At 38.8% G+C, this 22,752-nt stretch overlaps 1 protein-coding gene across 1 annotated transcript in view; it reads right to left on the minus strand.

Annotated features, from left to right (window-relative positions):
* lrp1bb (low density lipoprotein receptor-related protein 1Bb) overlaps positions 1 to 22,752 on the minus strand; it is a 373,072-nt gene that overhangs the window by 202,349 nt on the left and 147,971 nt on the right. Inside the window, exons 11-18 of the mRNA XM_016288691.1 lie at positions 21,905 to 22,141; positions 21,519 to 21,699; positions 14,499 to 14,718; positions 13,508 to 13,697; positions 10,758 to 10,880; positions 9,748 to 9,888; positions 8,362 to 8,487; positions 6,612 to 6,728 (exon numbers count right to left, since the gene is read on the minus strand). Coding sequence (XP_016144177.1) covers positions 6,612 to 6,728; positions 8,362 to 8,487; positions 9,748 to 9,888; positions 10,758 to 10,880; positions 13,508 to 13,697; positions 14,499 to 14,718; positions 21,519 to 21,699; positions 21,905 to 22,141 — 1,335 coding nt within the window. The remainder of the gene's footprint in view (positions 1 to 6,611; positions 6,729 to 8,361; positions 8,488 to 9,747; positions 9,889 to 10,757; positions 10,881 to 13,507; positions 13,698 to 14,498; positions 14,719 to 21,518; positions 21,700 to 21,904; positions 22,142 to 22,752) is intronic.

Genomic DNA, 22,752 nt, shown 5'->3' on the forward strand with positions numbered 1-22,752 from the left:
GTTAGCTAGCACCACCAGCTACCCAGACAATGCGCTCTGCTCATTCTATGACACAAGCTTGAACACCGCGAGCAGAGCGCTGTCGTCCGAAGATGGTCCTCAAGAGGATTTCGCTACCTTCGTGGAGTGGACTCTGGCGAGTAACGGATCACCATCCACCACCTGCCCCGTGGATGATCTCGCCAGATCCACTCCAGACTCAGTGCCCAGCCCACCATCTCCCCGAGGTGCGGAGCATCAGCCTGAGCCCACCGATGACGGAGAGCCCATCACTGCCGCGATCAACGAGCCAGCGCAATGCCAAGCGACTGAGCAGAGGATTGCCCCGGATGTGGAGCCCCACCCGTCAGACCAGGTGCGAGAGCCGGCAACAGTGCCCACCGCGAGGAAGCAAGCCGTGAACGGTGAGAGCGCGGAGTGGAGCTCCGCCTACTGCACCGCGGCTGAGGGTGAGCTAATTATACATCTGGGACTGCTGGACTTAGAAGGAGACCTGATAGACTGGGAAACAGATCTGGAGGTCGACTTTTCCCCCTCTCCTCTCTCCTTCGTCCCCACTAGTCCCGTCCAGCCCTGAGTGGGCTCCCGTTTCCCAGTCCAACCAGGAGTGGGCTCTGATCCCCGAGGGCAGCCCTGAGAGCCCAGAGGCTCACAAATACCCACCTACCCGCCCGCTCCTGCCTACTCCACCGCTGTCTTCTGGGAGCCCCTCTGCTCGCCCTCAGCCCACCATCAATACGGTGCAAGCGCCGCGGGTCTGCCATCCTCCATCATCGCCGTGGCTGTAGCATCCCTCACCTCTGCCTCCAGCCTCCGAGGCCCGGACTCCGCCTCGGCCCATAGACCCAGAAGCTCCACCTCGGCTCATAGCTCCCTCACCTCCACCGTCACCCGTTGATCGACCAGCTCCACCGGGCTCCCTCGTCCCTCCGGCTCCGCCTTGGTCGGGTGTCGACCCGCCATCGCCTCAGGACTCCGCTCCTCTGGCTGCACCTCATCGCCACATCCCACCAGCTCCATTGGGCTCCTTCCTCCCGCCAGCTCCACATTGGTCCTCAGTCACTCCGTCTCCACCGCGGATCGTTGGCTCTCCGCCTCGGGCTCCTCCGCCACCTGCTCCGTCGCCGTTGGTCGGCCCCCTGAGGTCAGCAGCCATTCCTCCTCCATGGCTGCTCCCTCCATCGGCTCCACCGTGGGTCGCCATCATGGCTGTGGCCTGGGTCCTGCTTGGCTCCTCCTGCTCCAAGTTCCTCCTGTTTCCTCCCTGGCTCCTCCTTCCATCGTCACCTCCCTGGTCTCTGTCTGCCCGCCCCCTCCCGGGTGTCCGTCCTCCTCCTGAGCCGCCTCCCGAGTTCCCACCTGTGCTCCCACGCATGTTGTTCTACGGCGCGAGGACACACCTTCCCGGGAGGGGGGGGGGCGATATGTCAGGATCATGGACCTGTTTTGTTATGTTTTGCCCCTGTTTCTGTTCCTGTGTTCCCTTATTTGGTCATGTCCCTGTCCTCGTTTAGTTAATAACTATGGTTTCGGGAAATGTTGAACTATGTTGGTAACGACGGAACTTGCGACCATACCATAGTTGGCTAACGATGCTTTTGGGAAACGCACCCCAGTGCAATAATATAAGTGCTGCAGCGTAGTTTGCCAAATGTTCCGCCCACTCCTCCCCCTCATTGGAGAAAAATAACATTCAAAAAGAAGGCGCGTGACGCTGTAATCCAAGCGATGATATAAGTAGACATAATAGAGGAGTGGGATGACTTTCTTTTAGCCTAATTTAAAATTTTACAATGTTTTTGTAATGTATTAATTATCACGGGCTGTAATAAAAAGCAAGCAGTCCTATACTCCTATAACACTAAGAGTATATAAAATGGGTTCGAATAGCCTATATTTTAGTAGGCTATAAATATGTGGCTATGTTACAGCTCCCCTTTGAAGCTCTTGTGTTTTTCTCCTTTTCCATCTCTCCAATCCTATTCTGCTCACAGGTGATTGGAGATGAGTTTTGTTCCCAATTTGTTGCAGTTTGCTTATTTTTGTAAAATAACTTCTGTTTTTGCTTTTCAGATAAAAGAGTGGTTTCAGTTTAATATGTTGCAGGCTCATTTATTGGTAATAAATAATTGATAATAAATAATATTGATGATAATAAATCATCAAAAAAATATTGGGCTTGTTTTGGAAGCTGCGGTTGGTTATTTATCTTGCGAGAGTTGGCAACAGTGATCATATGGCACATCACAGTCTAAAATTTCAAAAATAACCATAGCATATCATAATGTTATTCGTAATTTTGAATTGAAATTCAAAAGAGCCATTACAAATGACAATGCATTACAAATGCATAAAAATTACTTATTTTAAGGTCAAGTTTATACCAACTAACTTTTTTATTTTTGTATGTTAGTGATCCAAAACTGCCACAGGTATACTGTTAAACCAATATTCTTGGTAGGAAAAAATATATTTTTTGAAAGCCGAGAATGATTCAAAAATGGCAATTAGCATACAGCAAGCTGAGCGTCACTGCGTTTCAGGTGTGTTGTGTGTTGTGTGTTGTGTGCAGTGCAGTTGTGAGAGGCAGCGGAGCTCCACGTCTTTCAGCCCAGCTTGATTACGATTAAGTGAAGTCAGGCGTACACTCTAATTACTGCTTACACTGCGAGTGTTTGTGCAAAAGTGTACTGAGGCAGCCTAAGACACAGCAGAGGTAACCAAGACAATGGCACTTTGAGCAATTTGCAGCATTTGGTGACAGAACCCCAGAAAGTTACATTGTTAGTGCATAGCATGATAGAGAATTGGCAGAAGAGTCAGAATTTCAATTTTGTGCTTGAGGGAGTAGAAATGGCAGGAAGGAGAAGTAATATATATACACGTTGAAAAGATGCATTTACACAGATCTTTTAATGCATATATCAACAGTGTTGGGGGTAACGCATTACAAGTAACGCGAGTTACGTAATCGGATTACTTTTTTTCAAGTAACTAGTAAAGTAACGCATTACTTTTTAATTTACAAGAGAATATCTGGGTTACTTTTCAAATACTGTTACTGTAGTTCTAAAATAAATATGAATATGCATTAATTCATCTCACTCACAAAAAAAACACAGATTCAGTATTCCTCAAAAGTAATAAAAATAATGCAACTCAGAATATGACGCAAACCTGCAATAGTTAAATGTTAAACAACACAAATATGCTTTATGTATTTAATCCCATTCTATTAACCAATGTCTTTGCTTCTGACCTTCGATGATCCAGTTCAACCGTACTAATAAGCAAAAAGTCTTTTTTTATTGTTGAAGTGTGTTGAAATGTCTTCTTCTTTATTCTACTGTAGGGACGTAAATTTACTTTCCCTTCAGCCTGAAGCTTATTCATTTCACTTTTGGTGTGAAAAGGCTTTTATATTTGCCAAAAATATAACTTTTTTTTATTTTAAAAACAAACAAGCAAGCCCTGTCCAGATTTAAAAAGTAACGCAAAAGTAACGTAACGCATTACTTTCCATAAAAAGTAACTAAGTAACGTAATTAGTTGCTTTTTTATGGAGTAACGCAATATTGTAATGCATTACTTTTAAAAGTAACTTTCCCCAACACTGTATATCAATGCACAGAGACCCCAAGGAAACAATGCATCACATGCTCGAATAGTGATTTTTGTGTATAGTCACCAGAAAACAGCACAAGCACCAAATTTCATGACATAGAGCTAGATATGATATGAGACTGACATGTATTCAAAAAAAAAAAAAAAACTAACATTATATATATTTTACAGCTGTCCAGCATTTTAAAATAGTAGCCAGATTAGTTTAGTTATGATTACCCCATCCTCATAATAAAGATAAAAACATGAATTTTGTTAATTTTGTATCTGTCTTAGAATAAAGTTGGAAAATAGGAATTAATTAAAGAATGAATAAATAAAAAAAACACCCACCAACTTTATGTCATGAGTCCGGGCCCTGCATTTCTCCCTCTCACCACCAGAGGTCACCATCTCCCTCTGTTCAATAAATCTAATTTCACCTGCATTTGGACCCAGACCCTGTTTTTCTATGGTGCTCTCTTACCGCCCCGTGACAGAATTCAGCCAACAAACATGGGTCCAGCAGGGAAGTTCCTAAACTTCTTTTTAAATTGAGGATTACACCAGGGACTTCGTTGGAGCAGCTCGCCGGTCTGTTACGGAGAAGACCTACCTCATGGTCTTTTTCTGGGGAGGCCTAGCCGAGCCCTTCAAGTCCCTTATGCCTTACTGGCACCCCGAGGAGTCACTGAAGGAATATGTCAATCGGGCTCTGTACTTGAGAGGCTCATCCTTCAGGGTGGAATTCGCTGTGGAGCCCGCTCACAGTTTTCTCGGAGTTGTGATCCAGGAGACTTCAGAGGTCTTGTCAGCTGTTCCCAGAACCTCATGCCCGTTGTTCCTGGGCTGTCCTGGGCTGATAAGCAGCATGCAGGATCCTCAGCTGAGGTCGGTTCGAGCGGCGGTGTCCGCTCACAGTTCCCCAGAGTCAGCGGTGTCCGCTCACAAAGCTCCAGAAGCGGCGGTGTCCGCTCACATATTTCTCGAGGCAGCAGTGTCCACTCACAGTTTCTCCGAGGCGGCGGTGTCCGCTCACAAAGCTCCAGAAGTGGCGGTGTCCGCTCACAGTTCCACCAAGGCGGCGGTGTCTGCTCACAGTTCCCCCGATGCGGCGGTGTCTGCTCACAGTTCCCCCGAGGAGGCAGTGTCTGCTCACAGTTCCCCAGAAGCGGCGGGGTCCAATCACAATTCTCCCGTGGTGGCGGTGCCCACTGATATTCCCTCTGAGGCGGCAGAGCTCGCTTCAGGCCTTCCTGAAGTGGTGGAGCCCGCTGATGTTCCCTCCGAGGCGGCGGGACTCGTTTACAAAGCTCCTGAGGTGGCGGTTCTCACTCACAAGGTTCCCGAAGCGGCGGAGACCGCTGATGTTCCCTCCGAGGCAGCGGGGCTTGCTTCTGGCCTTCCCGAAGCGGCGGAGCCCGCTGATGTTCCCTCAGAGGCGGCGGGGCTTGCTTCTGGCCTTCCTGAAGTGGCGGAGCCCGCTGATGTTCCCTCAGAGGATGCGGGGCTCGCTTCTGGCCTTCCCGAAGCGGCGGAGCCCGCCATTGCCCATTCCAAGGCGGCAGCTCCTCACACACCGCTGTGGTTGCCGCTGGTTCTGCCCTGGGTCTCCATCCCGCCGGCTCTGCCTCAGTCCCCAGGTCCCCCTCCAGCACACGGACCTGGACCCCTACTCCACCCCCGCTCTGCTGTCCCCCTGGTCGGGTGCTTGGGAATGTCTGGAAGCAGTTCCTTAGAGAGGGGGTTCCGTCATGAGACCGGGCCCTGCGTTTCTCCCTCTCACCACCAGAGGTAGCCATCTCCCGTCCTCCCGGACTCCATTCCCCAAACTCCACACACCTGTCACTTATTACACCCTCAGCTGTTCCTCATTGTCATGGACTATTTATACACCATACTCCCACCACTCTGCCTGGCTGAATTGTAATTGTAATTGTAGTTATTTGTTGTGTGTAGGTTGATGCAAGCATGTTGGTTGCTGAATTTGTATCCCTCACCTGATCATGTTTTGTTTATCCGTTCTGATCTGTTTTTTGTTTCTTTTTGTCTGCCTTTCTGTTCAATAAATCTAATTTCACCTGCATTTGGACTCAGACCCTGTTTTTCTACGGTGCTCTCTTACCGCCCAGTGACACTTTAAGATAAATAAACTGAGTAGTTCCATAAAAATACATTTATTAACTGTAATTAAGTTGCATTTATTTAAAGTATAAGGGGGGGGGGACTCTTCACCTCCTTTCATAAGAACTGATGAGAAAGGAACAATTTTCTGACTGATATTGCTGAGCCTCTTCAAAGGGCTACCTGTCTTTCCCAGCATTCCCAGCATTCATGTGCTGCTTTGAATAGTCGTTTCACTGTGGGAGTTCACAGTGGTAAACTTCCTGGGCCATTTCCTCTCAAAGCCCTGTGTCATTTCCTTTCGTCTGCTTTCAGGGTCTGGGATGTGTTTATGGTGAGCTTTTAACATCAGAGAATCTATGATTTGTATTACCGCCACACTCTTAAAAGCTCATGCATCCAAGTTTAATTCCTTTTTCCTTTCTGCTTCTAAAAGCACAGACTCGGGGGCTGAAGAAATGTACTGTACTTGGTTAACATTGTATTCAGTCCTGAACATTGACATGTAGATGTTTTTGGCGAAATAATGTAAGAGTGGGCAGCAAAAATACACCTTTAGAGTCAAAGCTCTCTTAGAACTGGCAAGTGTTTTATGAGAGACAAACTTACTATTTTATAGCATAACCTGTCCACAAAAATCATGGCAAATTACAGTATTTGTTACATTCTTACACCTAGATTTTCAGTTTGTTTTTAGTTTATTTGGTTGCAGAAACATGTAATGCGGCCAGATTTGGTACAAGAAGTGGCACTGTGTTGGTGGAAAAGGGATAAGAGAGACTTGTCCTAAATAAAGCAGGTTCATGATGACAGTGCTGACAGATTCACCAGTTACACCATAGTCAAATTTGCCAAGCCAATTAGCTAGTAGGATGGTGACTCACCACAGGAAGTGGACTCGTCTGACATGTCTCCACAGTCATCATCTTGATCACAGCGCCACGCTTCTGGTACACAGCGACCATTACCACAGGTGAACTGACCAGTCCGACATGGCTGGGCTAAAGACAAAACGAAAAAGGAAACAAGATAATCTGATTATTCATGGCATTTAGTGTATTTAGCAGTGGCCACCTGAGATATTAATCACAAAGGAAATAATATTTTATTCTGCTTCCATATAATGATTCTTTTATTTGTTTGTTTGGTAATTTTGAGCAAGAAAAAAACTGTTTAGGAAATGTTTAGAGAACAGATTGTTTCAACAGAATAATACAATTTGTACTTAATTAATTAAGTAGCCTAATTAAACAAACAAACAAACAAACAAACATTAACAGGAATACACTCCAATTAAAACATGTTTAGTTCTATAATTAAAATAAACAAACTGAGTAGTTTCTTAAAACAAATGTATACATTACTATAATTTAGGTTGTTACATTTATTGTTTAAAGTGTAAGGGGGAAAATACTCTTCACCTCCTTTCATAAGAACTGATAACAAAGGAACAGAAGGGCTACCCTTTCTTTCTTGCATTCTTGTGCTGTTTCAAAACTAAAACAAAACTAAAACAAAACAAAACAATTAACAGAACCATTAGCAGAACAACAACAAAGGTTCTTTTTAATCACACACAATTAAATGACCTTGCACGCGTTTTTGATTCCTAATCCTACTGGCCATACTTTAAACACACCTATAAGAGGCAAACAATTTAAGTATAAGAGTAATTTCTTTAAGGTAGTTTAATCTCATGTGTGACTCCAGGAATTAGTCCCACCAAAAGGCAATCATTTAATTCCAAGCTTTCTGATCAAAATTGCACTGATACACCAGAGACTATTTTACAGCCAATTCAAGCAATTCTCTGCTTCAGATCATCTTGAATCATGAAATATTAAATCGCTTTAACATCTGCTATCAATTTCAGCTCTTCACTGATTCAGTATAATCACTTGTGTTCCACATCGCTTTGCTCTAACTGCTTCTGCCAAGTCAACAAAGGTCTGAGCCGTCTCCGGCTGGAGGGTCAGCTTTATCAGCGGGATGTCAGACTGTTGACAGCATTTATCACATATGTTCCTTCCTTCCATTGATCTTACAGCACTTAAAATAGTGAAAGAGTGTTAACTACTGGAAACAGGCCAGGTGTTACTCGATTTTATAAAAAAGAAGGTTGGGGAAAAGTGATTCTGACAATCCGTAGCAAGAAAGTTCACTTCATTGCACATACACATTTATCGATTATCATGCTCTCATAAGAGAGTAAGTCAATGCACCTTGCCCTATTACAGTACCTGAGAAGGTAGCATGTCTCAAATAAGACCTTTTTGTAACTGTAAAAGTATATATTGATCTAAGACGAATTAATATTTTGCCTCTTAAAATATGAAACTATACATGTAATTTCTCAGTAATGCCGCCAATACAATTTGCTGCCCATTTATGCCACTTGATGATGTTATATGATATTAATTATTAAATATTAATAATTAAGTCATATTAATGCTCGTTTTAAGATTCTACAGTTATGTGACTCAATGACAGGACAGGAAGACAAAGAAAAAATACTAAAATCCTTCATAGAGGATTAATAAGTTTTATGAGTTTTATAATATGTGACCCCGATGTATTACTGGCACATATTGGTGGATGGATCTGTTTAATATGTATGAGGGAGTCGAGCTCTACCTGAGCATGTTTTATTAGACTCATCTTCGTTATCTCCACAGTCATTGGCTCCATCACAAAGCCACCTTTTGGGTATGCAACGATTATTGGGACACTTGAACTGGTCAACCGGGCAACTGTGGTTAGCTGGAAGGAACAACATAAACAAAAAATTCAAAGCATGTCAAACAGGAAATGTTTTGTTTAAAAAAAAATACATACTGTATCTAAGAATGTTACAAAGCATTTTCAAGCTTGACATATATTTCGGTTGTTTTATTTATTTTTTATTATTTGTTTTTTTTTACATGTTTTGTTATACTGCTGACAGCCCGCTCTACATATAAGTGAGTTCATATGCATAATACTCTACTTTTGTTTTGACACAGCAGTTTTCATTTTGCTATTCATCTATTCTCTTGAGCTAGCTTCACATTTATTTCAAAAATATGTGTTTGCCCTCAGGCTTTTGAGTTTATTTAAAGTAGCGCCTGTGTTTTCCTCTACTATTTGCTCTATTTAATAATAGAACCTGCTATTACTCATAACCCTGGATACTCAGCGCGTCACCAACAGACAATGAGTAACAGATTAAATGAAAAACCGGATTCGAGTGGGATCAGGCAGTAAAGTTTCAGCCGTATTAAACTATAAGACATCCCAGCAGAGCAGAAAATTGATTTTGCAATTCTGATAATTCTGGCAGAACATCACGTTAAAGTATTTCTCATAGTGAAAAATGACTCAGCCCCCAACATTTTAACATGGTGCTTATCTTATCGATTAGCTCATAAGATGATTGTGCGGTGGAATGCAGTGCGTGGGAGAACAATTTGATACTGGCGTTCTTCCCGTTTGATATTGCAGCCGTTTTTTCCCTGAGATGTCAATTAGCAACTTGTTAATTATCTACAAATGATATGCAAACAGTCTGCTTGCTCAGATTTACATTTATGTAGATGCTTTTATCCAGTGCAAGTCAAGCTATGGTATACATTTTATCAGCATATATATTTACTTATTATACAGCTGTCTGGAATTATTGCTTTTGGCTGGTCATTTGGGGCATTGTGAATTTGAAAATGTTTGCATAATGATCACTAAACTGTATACTGGACCACTGCATATACTAAAGAATAATAATAAAAACAAAAAACAAAGTTTAAAATAACATTGTAATATTATTGCAGTGTTCATCTTGTTACCAGGTCGGTAAAAAAATGCATGACATCTGTGACACCTGAACAGAATATACATTTTATATTGAGTGATACATCACAGACATATATGACACTATGTGCACGCTAAACGACACAGCTTAAGGCCACAGAGGTTTGATGGTTCAGTAAAGCAGACACAACAGGGATTATACATCGCTGTCAGAAAGAAAGAAAACAAGGTACATACAGCATATGTGGGCCTCCTCATCGCTGCCATCTAAACAGTCATCATCTCCATCACAAATCCAATTGACTCGTATGCAGCGCCAGTTCCTGCACTGAAACTCATCATTTTTGCACCGCTGGGGCTCCTCTTGACCTGCAGAGTCTTCACAAGAAGAAAAACTGAATTGTAGAAAAAGAACTTCAAGGAAAATATAGTCAGTCACAGTGTAGGGGTGATGCGGAGTCTGAGTTTAATACTACAAATAAAGCAACAGATTGCTTTTTGAATTCATACTATTATACTCAAGCTACTTTTTCAAATAAATCAAGTGTGCTACTTCTCTCTTTATTATAGCATTGCAACGTGACAAAAACTATTTAAAGCAGTATAAACTTCGATTCTGTCCTTTGTCTTTATTTGAGTAACTGATGACTGATGACGATGACTGAGGACTAGGAGTGAACCAAAACAAAACAAAACAATAAACAACAAAAACAAACATAATAAAAATCAGAAATGTATAATTTAAAAATCGTTTCAAATCGTTTAAATTAGTTTTCAAAATCCAAAAAAAAGAAAAAAAACATGTAAAACTATTTTACTTATGTTTAAAAGCAAAGATAAAAGAAAAAAAAAGAAAAAAAAGAAAAGAAAAGAAATTTAGCTTTTAAATTACATTTTAAAAAGAGCACTTTATAAAAATACATTTTGATGACCAATGGCTGCCAGCAAAGGCACAGGTTACTACTAACATATTGAGCTTTTCCATTTTCTTTCTTTTTTTTTTTTTTTTTTTTTTTGAACATTAAACTATTTAAAATATTAGTTAAATAAATACTTTTAAATATGACAATTAGATTTTTGTCAATTTGAGAAATTTACTTACAATTATACATGATCATGATTGAATACACCGGTAAATTATTACTTTATTTATTTATTTTTTTAAGTTATACTCCTAGTCCTTTTCAGACTTCTTGACCTGTGTTTTTTTTTTTTTTTTTAAGGGAATGGTATTTAAAGCAGCCTACCAGAGCATGTGATATTGTTCTTGTCCAGGTGCTGGTTGTCGGCACACGCGCACACCCGGCCTCCCGGGATGGCCAAACAGAGGGTACCGCAACCACCGTAATTCACCCGGCAGGCATTGTCACCTAAAAAACAAACATAGGCCTAAACAACAGATATCTACAAATCTTCTTTCCCACCGGCAGGACGGCTGTTTATGTGTTCATCCTTTTATGGCTTTTAGCAACGTCTCTCCTTGAAGCACAGAACATAAAGTTCTTCTTCACTGCCCACTCAGAACCAATTTCCTGCTCTTCTGGGATGCCGGTGGTACACAGGGGCATTATTTTTAATCACACGTCAAGTAAATTATGGGAAACACTGGAGAAGAGAGCCATTTGACACTCTTTTTCTTTCACAGATATAATTCGTTATGTGGGCAATGACACCTACGATGGGGGAGGAGAGGAGAAAAACACAGTTTTGTGAGAAAACTGTCACTTATTAAGTTGAGGCATGGGGACAATAATAAGGTTTCATTTAGAGAGGGGTTGAAAGGCATTGCCTGAACCAATGAGATAAAAACTGTTTTGTAATGGCCAATCTGTGGTACTCCAGGGAGCGGAAACACAATTAATCTTTCTCCTGACAAGCGCTTTGAAGAAATTCCTCTTCTGCTGAGAACGTAGACTATCAAAAAGCCCGCATTTTCGGGCCAGGAAATTCTTACGTGACATAACGGCAGTTCCCCACCTTCTCCTCTCAGAAGTCTTGGTGTTACGAATGCTGTTACGAAGTTCGATGTCAAGAGGAGAATATTTAAAACATGAGTCTGCTGGTCCCAACTGCCTACATCTTCATTCTCAAAAGAGTGAGTCTCTCTGACAAGCAGCGTACTGTCTGCTCTCCTAAAACTGCACCACCCTTAGGTAAGTAAGAGATGAAACATGTGGGAGCCGAACACACGGCTGCGTTCTCTGTGCCGCTCGTCTGCATGTGCAAGGGCCCCGCTGAGCAGTGTCCCTCCCTCTGCGTGTTGTGACTGGCAGTTATGAGGGAGGATGACAGTAATCATCCCTCCTTGCCTCAGACATCCACACAGAGTTAAACATTCTAAACAGAGCTTTAGTCCCCACTTCAGTGGATTAAACCCACCCACTCAACAGTAAGGTTCCTGCTCTGCAGTTGGGTCTATGCTAATCAAAGCTAAAGCCATGAACATTTGTAATAGCTGCACTGTGATTAAAAATGTCGTTTATTATGAATTTTCTGAAAGAATGCACTACTGCATGTAATATGTGAAACATTTTTCCACCAGATTTTTTTCTATTTAATTCATGCATATTGCAATTTGGTAAAATTAACCATTATGTACCAAAGTCCAATGCTGAGCATCATTCAGGAGTGAATTGAAAAGCATGCAAAAAGTTTGGGTTTGGTAAGATTTTTTACTGTTTTCGAAAGAAGTATCTTATGATCATCAAGGCTGCATTTATTTGGAATATACACTGAACAAAATTATAAACGCAACACTTTTGTTTTTGCCCCCATTTTTCATGAGCTGAACTCAAAGATCTAAGACTTTTTCTATGAACACAAAAGGCCTATTTCTCTCAAATAGTGTTCACAAATCTGTCTAAATCTGTGTTAGTGAGCACTTCTCCTTTGCTGAGATAATCCATCCACCTCACAGGTGTGGCATATCAAGATGCTGATTAGACAGCATGATTATAGCACAGGTGTGCCTTAGGCTGGCCACAATAAAAGGCCACTCTAAAATGTGCAGTTTTATCACACAGCACAATGCCACAGATGTCGCAAATTTTGAGGGAGCGTGCAATTGGCATGCTGACTGCAGGAATGTCCACCAGAGCTGTTGCCTGTGAATTGAATGTTAATTTCTCTACCATAAGCCGTCTCCAAAGGCGTTTCAGATAATTTGGCAGTGCATCCAACTGGCCTCACAACCCTTTTATTGTGGCCAGCCTAAGGCACACCTGTGCAATAATCATGCTGTCTAATCAGCATCTTGATATGCCACACCTGTGAGGTGGATGGATTATCTCGGCAAAGGAGAAGTGCTCACTAACACAGATTTAGACAGATTTATGAACAATATTTGAGATAAATAGGCCTTTGGTGTACATAGAAAAAGTCTCAGATCTTTGAGTTCAGCTCATGAAAAATGGGGGCAAAAACAAAAGTGTTGCATTTATAATTTTGTTGAGTGTATATATAGCATTTTTAATTTGCCTGTTCTTTTACTAATTTATTTTATTTTATATTTATTAATTTATTATTTTGTAAAAATGTTAAAGTATTCACTGTCACATTTTTATCCAATAAATGCATTCCTGCTGTATTAAAAAAGCAGGTCCTACTCTTTAAAAAGAAGGGGGAAAAAACAACTTCCTAAGCCCAAGCTGGAATGGTAGTGTACATTAATAAACCAACGTTCTTTTTGCCATGGTAGAAGAACAATTACATTTCCAGAATGGTTTAATTTACTCAAAAGTCTTCAAAATAGAAGCAACCATTATTAATTAGTTCACAAGATGGAGACAATAAACAGAAGTCATCTACTCTGCCTACAATCAAAATTAGATTAATGGATTCAAAATCCTCTGTGTTGCGGCTAATTCAATTTACATTGCAACTTACCTGTATGAATTAAAAGGGAAAAAGATCAATTCCAACCATTATTCATCAAAATATTGGAAAAAGATGAAAAATGTGTCATCTTGTAACTTTTCTTTAGTTAAAGTGACTTTACCCAGCTGGCTTTGTGCATCATATACTCGAAGCCCGAACAGAGGGGGCCGTTCACTCCTCAGCAGAGAGACTTCACCAGAGACCAGATCCAGCTGGAAGATGGAGGCGTTCATGTACTCTGTCCAGAAGATGGAATTTTGGTACTGTGCAATCCCAAACGGGTGATTGAGTTCCCTGCCACTGTACACAACCTACAGTGAATTGCAAAAAAAACACATTACCATGCACTGTTCTGACAACTGTGTGAGAGGATAACCCCTTTTTTTGTTTCTTTAACATCTCATTTTTTTCTCCTACACAGCAATAGGATGAAAAGTTTAAAAAGTGATGTTAACGATGTACCAATGCTTCAAGTATATGGCAGCAAACTCTCAAAATGCACTCTCATTTTTCGTTCAATTATTTTTGACCAAATTATCTGAGCTATGCTGTCAACATATATTTTTTAGCTCTACATGTTTATTCTGTCAATGTTTGTCTCAATAGTAGAGCTGTTTAGTCATGATGTCAATCCATAAACCTATTCAGAAAGCTAATTTTCCGTGGGTTCCCTCAGGAATTTCTAATGGGTTTTCGATCTGGAGTAAAATAAAGTTTGTGGTGAACTTTACTTGAAGATACTTTCCCATTCCACAAGCTAGACCTCAAATGTCAATTTTTGAAATCACTGCCTGATTAAAAATGTGAGTTTACAAGCTTGATTAATTGTTGAGTTGTGGTCCTTATTAGTCAGCATTATCATTGGAGTTGTAGCCCATATTAACAACTTATTAGAAACAAAATTCACATTTGAGGTAGGACTGTGGATAATTTATATGTTGCAGAACAAGAACAAGAAAAAAAGTATTTTCAAGTAAATTATAAGGTAACCCAGGTTAAATACTAATCCTCTTTCAGGTTTTAGGAAGCGCTGTCTCATTTGTTAACAATAATCCCATTTGATTTCAACGATTTAAGCAAAGAAATGGCAACATTTGAGCAATTTCACTCACCATTCTGCCAGTCCCATTGAGATAGATTCTCTCAATATGATCATAATAGGCATCACACCAGTACATGGTACTGGTTCCATGTTCCAGAGTGAGTCCATTGGGCCATAGCATGTTAGATGTGACAAATATTTTCCTGTTGGAACCGTCCATCCAGGCTTTCTCTATTCTACCAATGCTGTCGTTCACCTCATCCTCTTCCCAATCTGTCCAGTACATCCAACTGCAACCAAAACCAGAGCCCAGTCAGTGTAGTCCATGAAAACAGCCCTTGAATTTACTTTTGAAGCAGGCATGAATATCAGTCACATCTTACTCACTAAGACAGGCAGTGTACAGTTGAAGCAGATTAAAACAAATTGCCTCGAGGTCTAAAAATGTACAAGTTTAACTGAACATAACAAACAAAATATGCTTAAAAAAGTCAGCAACTCGCACATAGGGGAAATTAAGCTCATCTGGAGAATATATATATATATATATATATATTTTTTTTTTTTTTTTTTTTTTTTTTTTACACATTTCCTTTTCTGTGTTAGGCATATAGACTTCTGTGCCAACATGAACTGTGACTCTCAATGGGTTAGTGATATTTGAAAAGTGATTGGGTCAATGTTCTGACATGATCCTTTCCCTAGTAAGTGTGCTTAAGGGATTTGTTGCCTCTGAGTACTACTCAGCGGTCAACGCAAGCTCTTCTGTCTCATCAATGATAGAAGCCGTACTTCATGTGCACCACATAAAACAGAATTGGATAGAGGGCGAATCAAGTGCTCTCTGTCCCAGTGTGTTGGATACGTGACCCCATGAATTATTCAGAAGGCAAACAGCCTGCTCCAAGTCTCATCCTGCACTGTTCAGAATGTAACAACATGCAGGATCTAATCAAAATGAGCAAATATCACATGCCATTTTCCATGAGTAGAGCACAAAACAGGGCCTGAGGCTCATAACAAACGAACTCTTGTTATTATTTTTTACTTTTTCAACTAATGTTCTGAAGGTGTTTAACCTTCAGAAAATATTATATCTAATATTTATAATATAACATAGTATAATTTTTAGGAGGTCAAACAAAAAAAACTATATGATCAGTTTTATTTTCAGTTAAATAAAATATGAGATATAAATAAATATAATAAATATAAAATAAAATAATAAATAATAAATAAATGTTATAATAAAATAATAAAGATATATTAGATATTCTATAAATATCTAATATTTATAATATAACATAGTATAATTTTTAGGAGGTCAAACAAACAAAAAAATGATATGACCAGTTTTATTTTCGGTTCATTTTCTATGAGGATTTTATAAATGTTTAGTTTAGCAATGAACACTGAAGAAAAGAAGAAGAAGAAGAAGAAGAAGAACCCTTTTAATAGATTTATAAAGAAGCATCAAATTAACAGACATTATATATACAGTTTTAAAAAAAAACACTAGGGTTGAAATTTAACCTAAATTAGTTGCTAAAAAAATTATATATTTCATATTTCTCTGGAAACTTGTTTCATGATGCTTTCCTTCAAATTTGGATTTAAGCCACTTACATTTCATGCTAGATTAATTGTTTGTCAGAAGATCGTTTATCAAATAATATTCCAATACTTTTCCCAATCAATCAATCATGCATCTAATGCTGTACATAAATAAATAAATAAATAAATAACTGTCACATATACACTACAGTTCCAATGTGTAGCGTCTGGACCAATCCAACACACTATATATTCTCTTTTTATATGACAAATACTCTGTAACCTCAGTTAACAAGCCATATGAGGACCCATGGACCCTTCCCCCCGGAATGCGTAACACCCCAGGAAGTCGAACAGGCTTCTTTGTTGCATGGCAACCAACGCTGATATCACTGGGTTTATTGGCCAAAAGTATGTAAAGCAGGGAAAATCCCTGCTTGTCCCAAGGAAAAGCAGAGTAGAAATGACTGTGTTCTAGTTAATTCATAGAAAAACCGTTATTTGAATGAACACACATATTTCTTCAGGCCATTGAGTATATTATTGTCATTGTGTATTTTGTCTTTGATATTCTTAGACTATTTTAGTATGCTTGTGAGAGGACCCATTCCTGATCCTCCCTTTTCACTATATGTAATCTTACCTTGTTTAGTATCTATGAATTTGCCTTCTTATGATCGAAACAAGCGTGCATATTATATGGTGGTACATAGGCAATATATATTAGGGCCCTGAGAATCGTTAATAATTTCGATTTAAGTCCATTTGCAAATTACCATGCTTAGAGAACAAAGGGTCGTAAACCCTCCAGCAATTGCCACCTCCCGCTCGGAAATTCCATTTTGCTCATTGGACAAGCCCATCTTGAAAGGCGGAGATCTTCTCCGACCTTAAAGGCCCGGCTCCAGGGACCCGCCCCAGTCGGTGATTCAGTCAGAAGCAAAGATGATGTGAGAAAAACGCCTTTAACCCTTTCCTATACCAACTGTATGTGTGTGTGTGTGTGTGTATGTGTATGTTAGACCGGCTTAATGTGTTTATGTAGTATGTTAGACTAGTTTAAGTGTTTATGTAGTTAATAAAACCTTACTTGTATCACACTTGACGTGTTCATTGTTTACTCATAACCGGAGTCAATAATCATGCAGATTTACGTTACAAACTTATAGAATTGTGCAGTAAGAAGGTTATTTCCTTTAACCAGGAAATTAACGTTCTTAGAATTGACAAGACGGTTGACCCTGAGTGGTCAGCTAAATATCTACAGTGGATCTAAAATATGAATAGTTAATTATAACTAGTTATGGTTAATTATTCATATTTTCCATGAGCTGATTTGCTACAAATGTTTGAGGTTGGTAAAATTTAATGTTTTTGAAAGACTGCTCAACATGATGGCATTTACGTGATCAAAAATACAGTAAAACAACAATATTGTTGTTTATGTTATATTAAATTATGTTATATACTGTAACTTCTAATCAATTCAATGCCCTTTCTAGGTATTAATTTCTTTCACACAAAAATGACTGAACCCAAAGTTTTGAAAGGTAGTGTTTGTGAAATAGTTAATGACCAGGGAGTGAGAGGATGAAAGACAAAAATAAGTAGTAAATATAGGTGAGGATATGAGCATGAGAGAGAGACATTCCTTAAACTGGAGCATCAAGCTAGGACAACAAAGGAGTTTACAAAATCAGCTTTGACCGGCTGAAAATCCCACAGTTTCGAAAATCTGCTCCTGGGAATGAATATAGGACAGCAATGAAGTGAGCACAGAGTAAGATAAAAAAAAAAACACATCAAACAAATGGAGAGACAGAGATGTAAATCCTGAAAGTCCAAATGACAGAACACAAGATACTAAAAGAGAGAAAAGAGTTACTGAGGCAGGCATGTACATTCTTATCATGCTATCACAGGCTGCTTGTGGCATCAACAGAGAGATGTATACTGTATGGGTGGAAGAGATAAAGAAATCAGGACAGGTGGGTTTTATTTCAGGGGGAAGCCCATCCAGCAGCCCAGACAAAGATCAACATGCCACCTGCTCACCTGATAGATGGCCAACCCCTAATGATGGGGCCTAACCCCCTTTCTATAAATAAGCCCATAGAGGTGGGTCAAAACAACACAGCCACAATTATACTAGAGATTATTAAAATAAAGGTTAAATTGGCTGCAAGATATTTGAGCAAGACATTTTTACTGGATTGTTAATATTTACTACGCATGCAATATAACAATATGCTTGGGTCAACAAATATCTTAAACAATGAACCAAATTTTACATTTATATTGATTATATTGATACATTTATTAATATCAATAATTTAATCATATTTTTTCATTATAATTTATTATATTATTGTAAGATTTTTTTTTATATATCAGAATAATTATTACATTGTTAAAATATCAAATTGGATCAGTTATCTCACTGTTATCTCTTAACTTATAAATGTGATAAGTCTCAAATTTCTCACTCTGCAATTAAAAAGCTTGGAGTCGATAATATTTTTTTCATGTTTCTGAAAGACATCTCATGCTCATGATGGCTTCATTTATTTGATTGAAAATTGAACTAGAGATTAATAAAAAAAATGTCGAATTGATTAAAAATATTTTCCATTCAGTTATATGATATTTAATGAAAATATTGTTTAAGTATAGTTAACACTATATTTTATATTTACATCTACATCTACATCTTACATTTACAGACTGGTCAAATTAAATCATAATATTTTTATTTCAATGTTTTAATTACAAAAATAATTATATATTATTAAGCTATTCTAATAGTATTGCATCATATTCTAATAATGATTAAATTGTTAAAATATCAAATGTAATAATCATGCATCTGATAAGTTTCTCACTCTGGACTTGAAAAACAGCCACAAAAAGCTAGCTTTGCTTTGAAGCACAGTACATGAATCACTCTATTTTAGCCATCGTTCAAAGTTCATGCACTCTTTCCTCTGATGCCCTGTTAGAAAGAGGTCAAAAATTTGCATCCACTCCACACTTCCATCTTCCACCTTCAACTTTTTCCTCAGAGTCTTTTTTACTGGCTGTCAAAACAGGACACATCAACAGCACCTCAGAAGAGGTGTGCCTCTTATTTCCTGCCTGAGCGCTAGCTCCAGAAAACTTTAGCTTTCCACTCCCAAAGAATAGTGTCAAGCAGTCTGCGTGACATCCTCTGAGCTGGCAGTTCAGCAGACGATGCTTTTAATGCAGATTTTAATCGCTTCCACAGCACTGAAGTCATCCCAAAGGGAATGACATGCGGTGGTGACTGGGAGATAAGTTGGCATTTTCACGTTTTACTTACGCAAATGTGCGCTATTTACAAGTATCTGTCGACAAACTCACAAAAAGACAGTTTCTAGCTTCCTGTCATTGCCCCTTGCTTATTTTATTGTTAGCACTGCCATTCAAGATACATTAGCTTCATTAAATGCGAGAGAGAGAGTCGCATAAATTGTACAAGCGTGAGGTCTGAGCAATGAATATAATTACGGCTCTGAGCTAATGAACCCATTGTGTCTGGAAATAATGAAACTATTCTGCAGTTGCTTTCCCTCTCTTCAAATGATTTGGTAATCAACACCACTTGGGTTCACTAAAGATGGTAAAAATCTATTCCAATGTATATTAATTACTTAATGATAAGTGCACACTTTTAAATAAGCCATTTATTTACAGAGATTTAAAAATAAATTCATTCAAAAGTACTCAAAGCACCCTTAAGATACCACGTGGAATGCCCCAAAAGATCTGACGACCACCGACCAATCAGTATTTCGGTACTTGAGTACTTTTTAATCAGATAAAAAGAGAGTGAGCAGGTTGTCTGATTGGATCTGAGAGGACCGAGAGTGGTTGTTTCCTCATTGCAGTATCTCGCTTTATCAGCGTTGGCTGGCTGCACCTCCTCAGGATTCATGAGTTACTCTCACACCCAGGGAGGGTGATAATGAGATTGGCTCTGGGCCATCAAACTCACCTTTTTACTGGCCGTGCCATGTCAGCTTACTGGTACACACACACATTAACCAGTGCAGACGGAGATATGCGTGGATGGGCGCACACATGCTTCACTACTCTATGTACAATTGCATTCGCCTTTGAAGCCATGCAGTGTAAACAAATGCTGGTAAATAAACTGGTAAATAAAGACTGTTCCTTCAGGCCATGTGGAAAGTGAGAAGAGCTCAGCATTTCATCACAGATTGCAAATGTTGATGTAAAGGAAGGTCACTCATGCTTTTCCAAGCATATTTTAACCAGATTTATTGGTAAAACTTTATTTTGCTACTTACTTTAGAAATTCTGTTGACTATAAGTAACTTTGCAACTACTTTGCAACCACCAGTTATTAGAGTATTAGTAAATTGCCAACTTAACATCTGCAAACACTTTATTTTGTTGGTGCCCCTACAGACATTCTACTGACTATAAGAAACTTTGCAAATACATTTCAATTTATTCTACAAACCCCAAGCCTAATCTACTAATACTCTTATTAGAGTTAGTTGACATGTGTTTGCAAAGTGACTTATAGTTAGTAGAATGTCTAAAGTGGACTGTCGAAATAAAGTGTAACTGATTTTTCAATAATACAAGGTATATGGCCATATCCACAAAACAGAACAAGCTTAGGGATGCCTTATATTTTGGCACCAAACTGGTTAAAGTCCCTCTACAATCACTAATTTTATCAATTAAAACTCACCTTTTTCATCCAAATCATATATTTTTCCCCCATGAAAACTATGTATTCACATCTTAAAATGGTATATAGCTCTTGAATATAACTCTACACTCTTACCTCATTGAGTATGCATGAAATCATGAATATGCTAATTAGTCCCCGCCTCCACTCAAACACACCAGCTCGAATCTGCTCCACTTTCATTCAGTTAACTGAAGTAGTAAATGCTACACAATGGCAAGTGGCAATCTTGGATTAATGGTTATTGCAATGTCATTCATTGCAGTTCTGAGAATGAATGCTTGAGTGGGTGCGCAACAAGTGTGCAAAAAGCACTCCCCTCACAATCACTAAAAGGCTGTCACTCATCGTAATTCATCGTGATCTCACAAAGTTACGTTATAATCAATGAAGCTCTACACTGCACAGTTAATCTCTTATTTACATTGTATCTACACCTTCTTATGAGAGGATCTGCGAACGTGCAGACCTCAGCACTGAAAAAAAAGCCTTTGAGTGAAAGAAAAAACTTTAACACCTCTGAATGACCACTGCATTCAGGAAACTAACACATATGTCTACGATTGCTACATTACTCAACGCTGCAAAAGCACATGAAATAGAAACCTTTGACCAGATATGAAAAGCCCTGGTAGTTAAATAATATAAAATATATAAAAAAAAGTAACAAATGCTTCTATCCAAATCATAAATCTATGAATGATGATTGGCATTTCAAATCACTGTATAATACATAATCTATATTTAGGATTGTTAAAAATACAGTATGAATATATGTTTTCTCTACTGTACCTATTCAGAGGATCCACCACTATGGCTCTAGGGTGAGACATGTCTCCCTCCAAAAGAGTCTTCCTGGTTTCAGATGTCCGCTCCAGCCTAGCCACGCTGATGGTTTTTCTGTAGCCATCATTGGTCCAGTAGAGATTATTTCCAATCCAATCCACTGAAATCCCCTCCACATTATCAAGATCTGTAAGAGCACACACAATTTGGCTGCTGAAAAGCTGTTATCGAAAAAAATAACAACCTTTGTACCATTTATATGATTTCAATTCATGCAATTTCAGGTGTAAACAGAGTCTTTGTGTTAGAAAATGAAGCAACTTTACAAACTACAAACATATTATTGAAAACACCAATAATATGAAGAAGAATGCAAAATGTTCAGTATTTACCATCTTTGAGAATTGTTTCCCGACTGCTTCCATCGACTTTCTGCCGCCCTATCAAAAAGCTTGTAGTATCAGCGAAGTAAATGTTTCCTGTTTCAGCATGATAGTCAAGAGCTCTTGGATTCACCAAGTCCTCAATAGGAACCATGTACTCATTGCTAGACTTCACATTCATGTCCAGACCGTGGATTATTCCAGGTCGTCCCTTTCCATAGAAGAGGAATAGATCATTCTTGGGTTCTGTGAAGACACAGATAGAAAGTATTAACATAAGTCCTTCTATGCCATGTACACTACCAGTCAAAAGTTTGTAATAATTATGATTTTTTTTTTGTCACATGATCCTTCAGAAATCATTCTAATATGCTGATTTGCTGGTCACTTATCATTAGTGCTACAAGTATTTATAATGTTTTTTATTATTACCAGTGTTTCTTATTATTGCTACATTGATGAATACAAAGTAAAAAATAACTTAATTATTTAAATAGCAATCTTTTCTAACATAAATGTCTTTACTGTTAATTTCAGATTATTTTAAGCTGTCCTTGCTGAATAAAAATATTTGAATAAAATATAAATAAAATAATTAAAGTAAATATTACTTGATGTAAAAAAAAATGAATAGTACTGTACCTCGGTTTCCACAAATATATTAAGCAAAAAACTGTTTTCAACATTGATAATAATATGAAATGTGTATTAAGCACCAGCATATTAGAATGATTTCTGAAGGATCATGTGACACTAAAGCCAGGAGTAATGATTTCTGAGAATTCAACATCGCCATCACAGAAATAAATTACATTTTAACATATATTACAACAGAAAATAGTTATTCTAAATTATAT

Source organism: Sinocyclocheilus grahami, unplaced genomic scaffold, assembly GCF_001515645.1.
Source record: "Sinocyclocheilus grahami isolate Dianchi unplaced genomic scaffold, SAMN03320097.WGS_v1.1 scaffold233.1, whole genome shotgun sequence".
In the NCBI taxonomy this organism is placed as follows: Eukaryota; Metazoa; Chordata; class Actinopteri; order Cypriniformes; family Cyprinidae; genus Sinocyclocheilus; species Sinocyclocheilus grahami.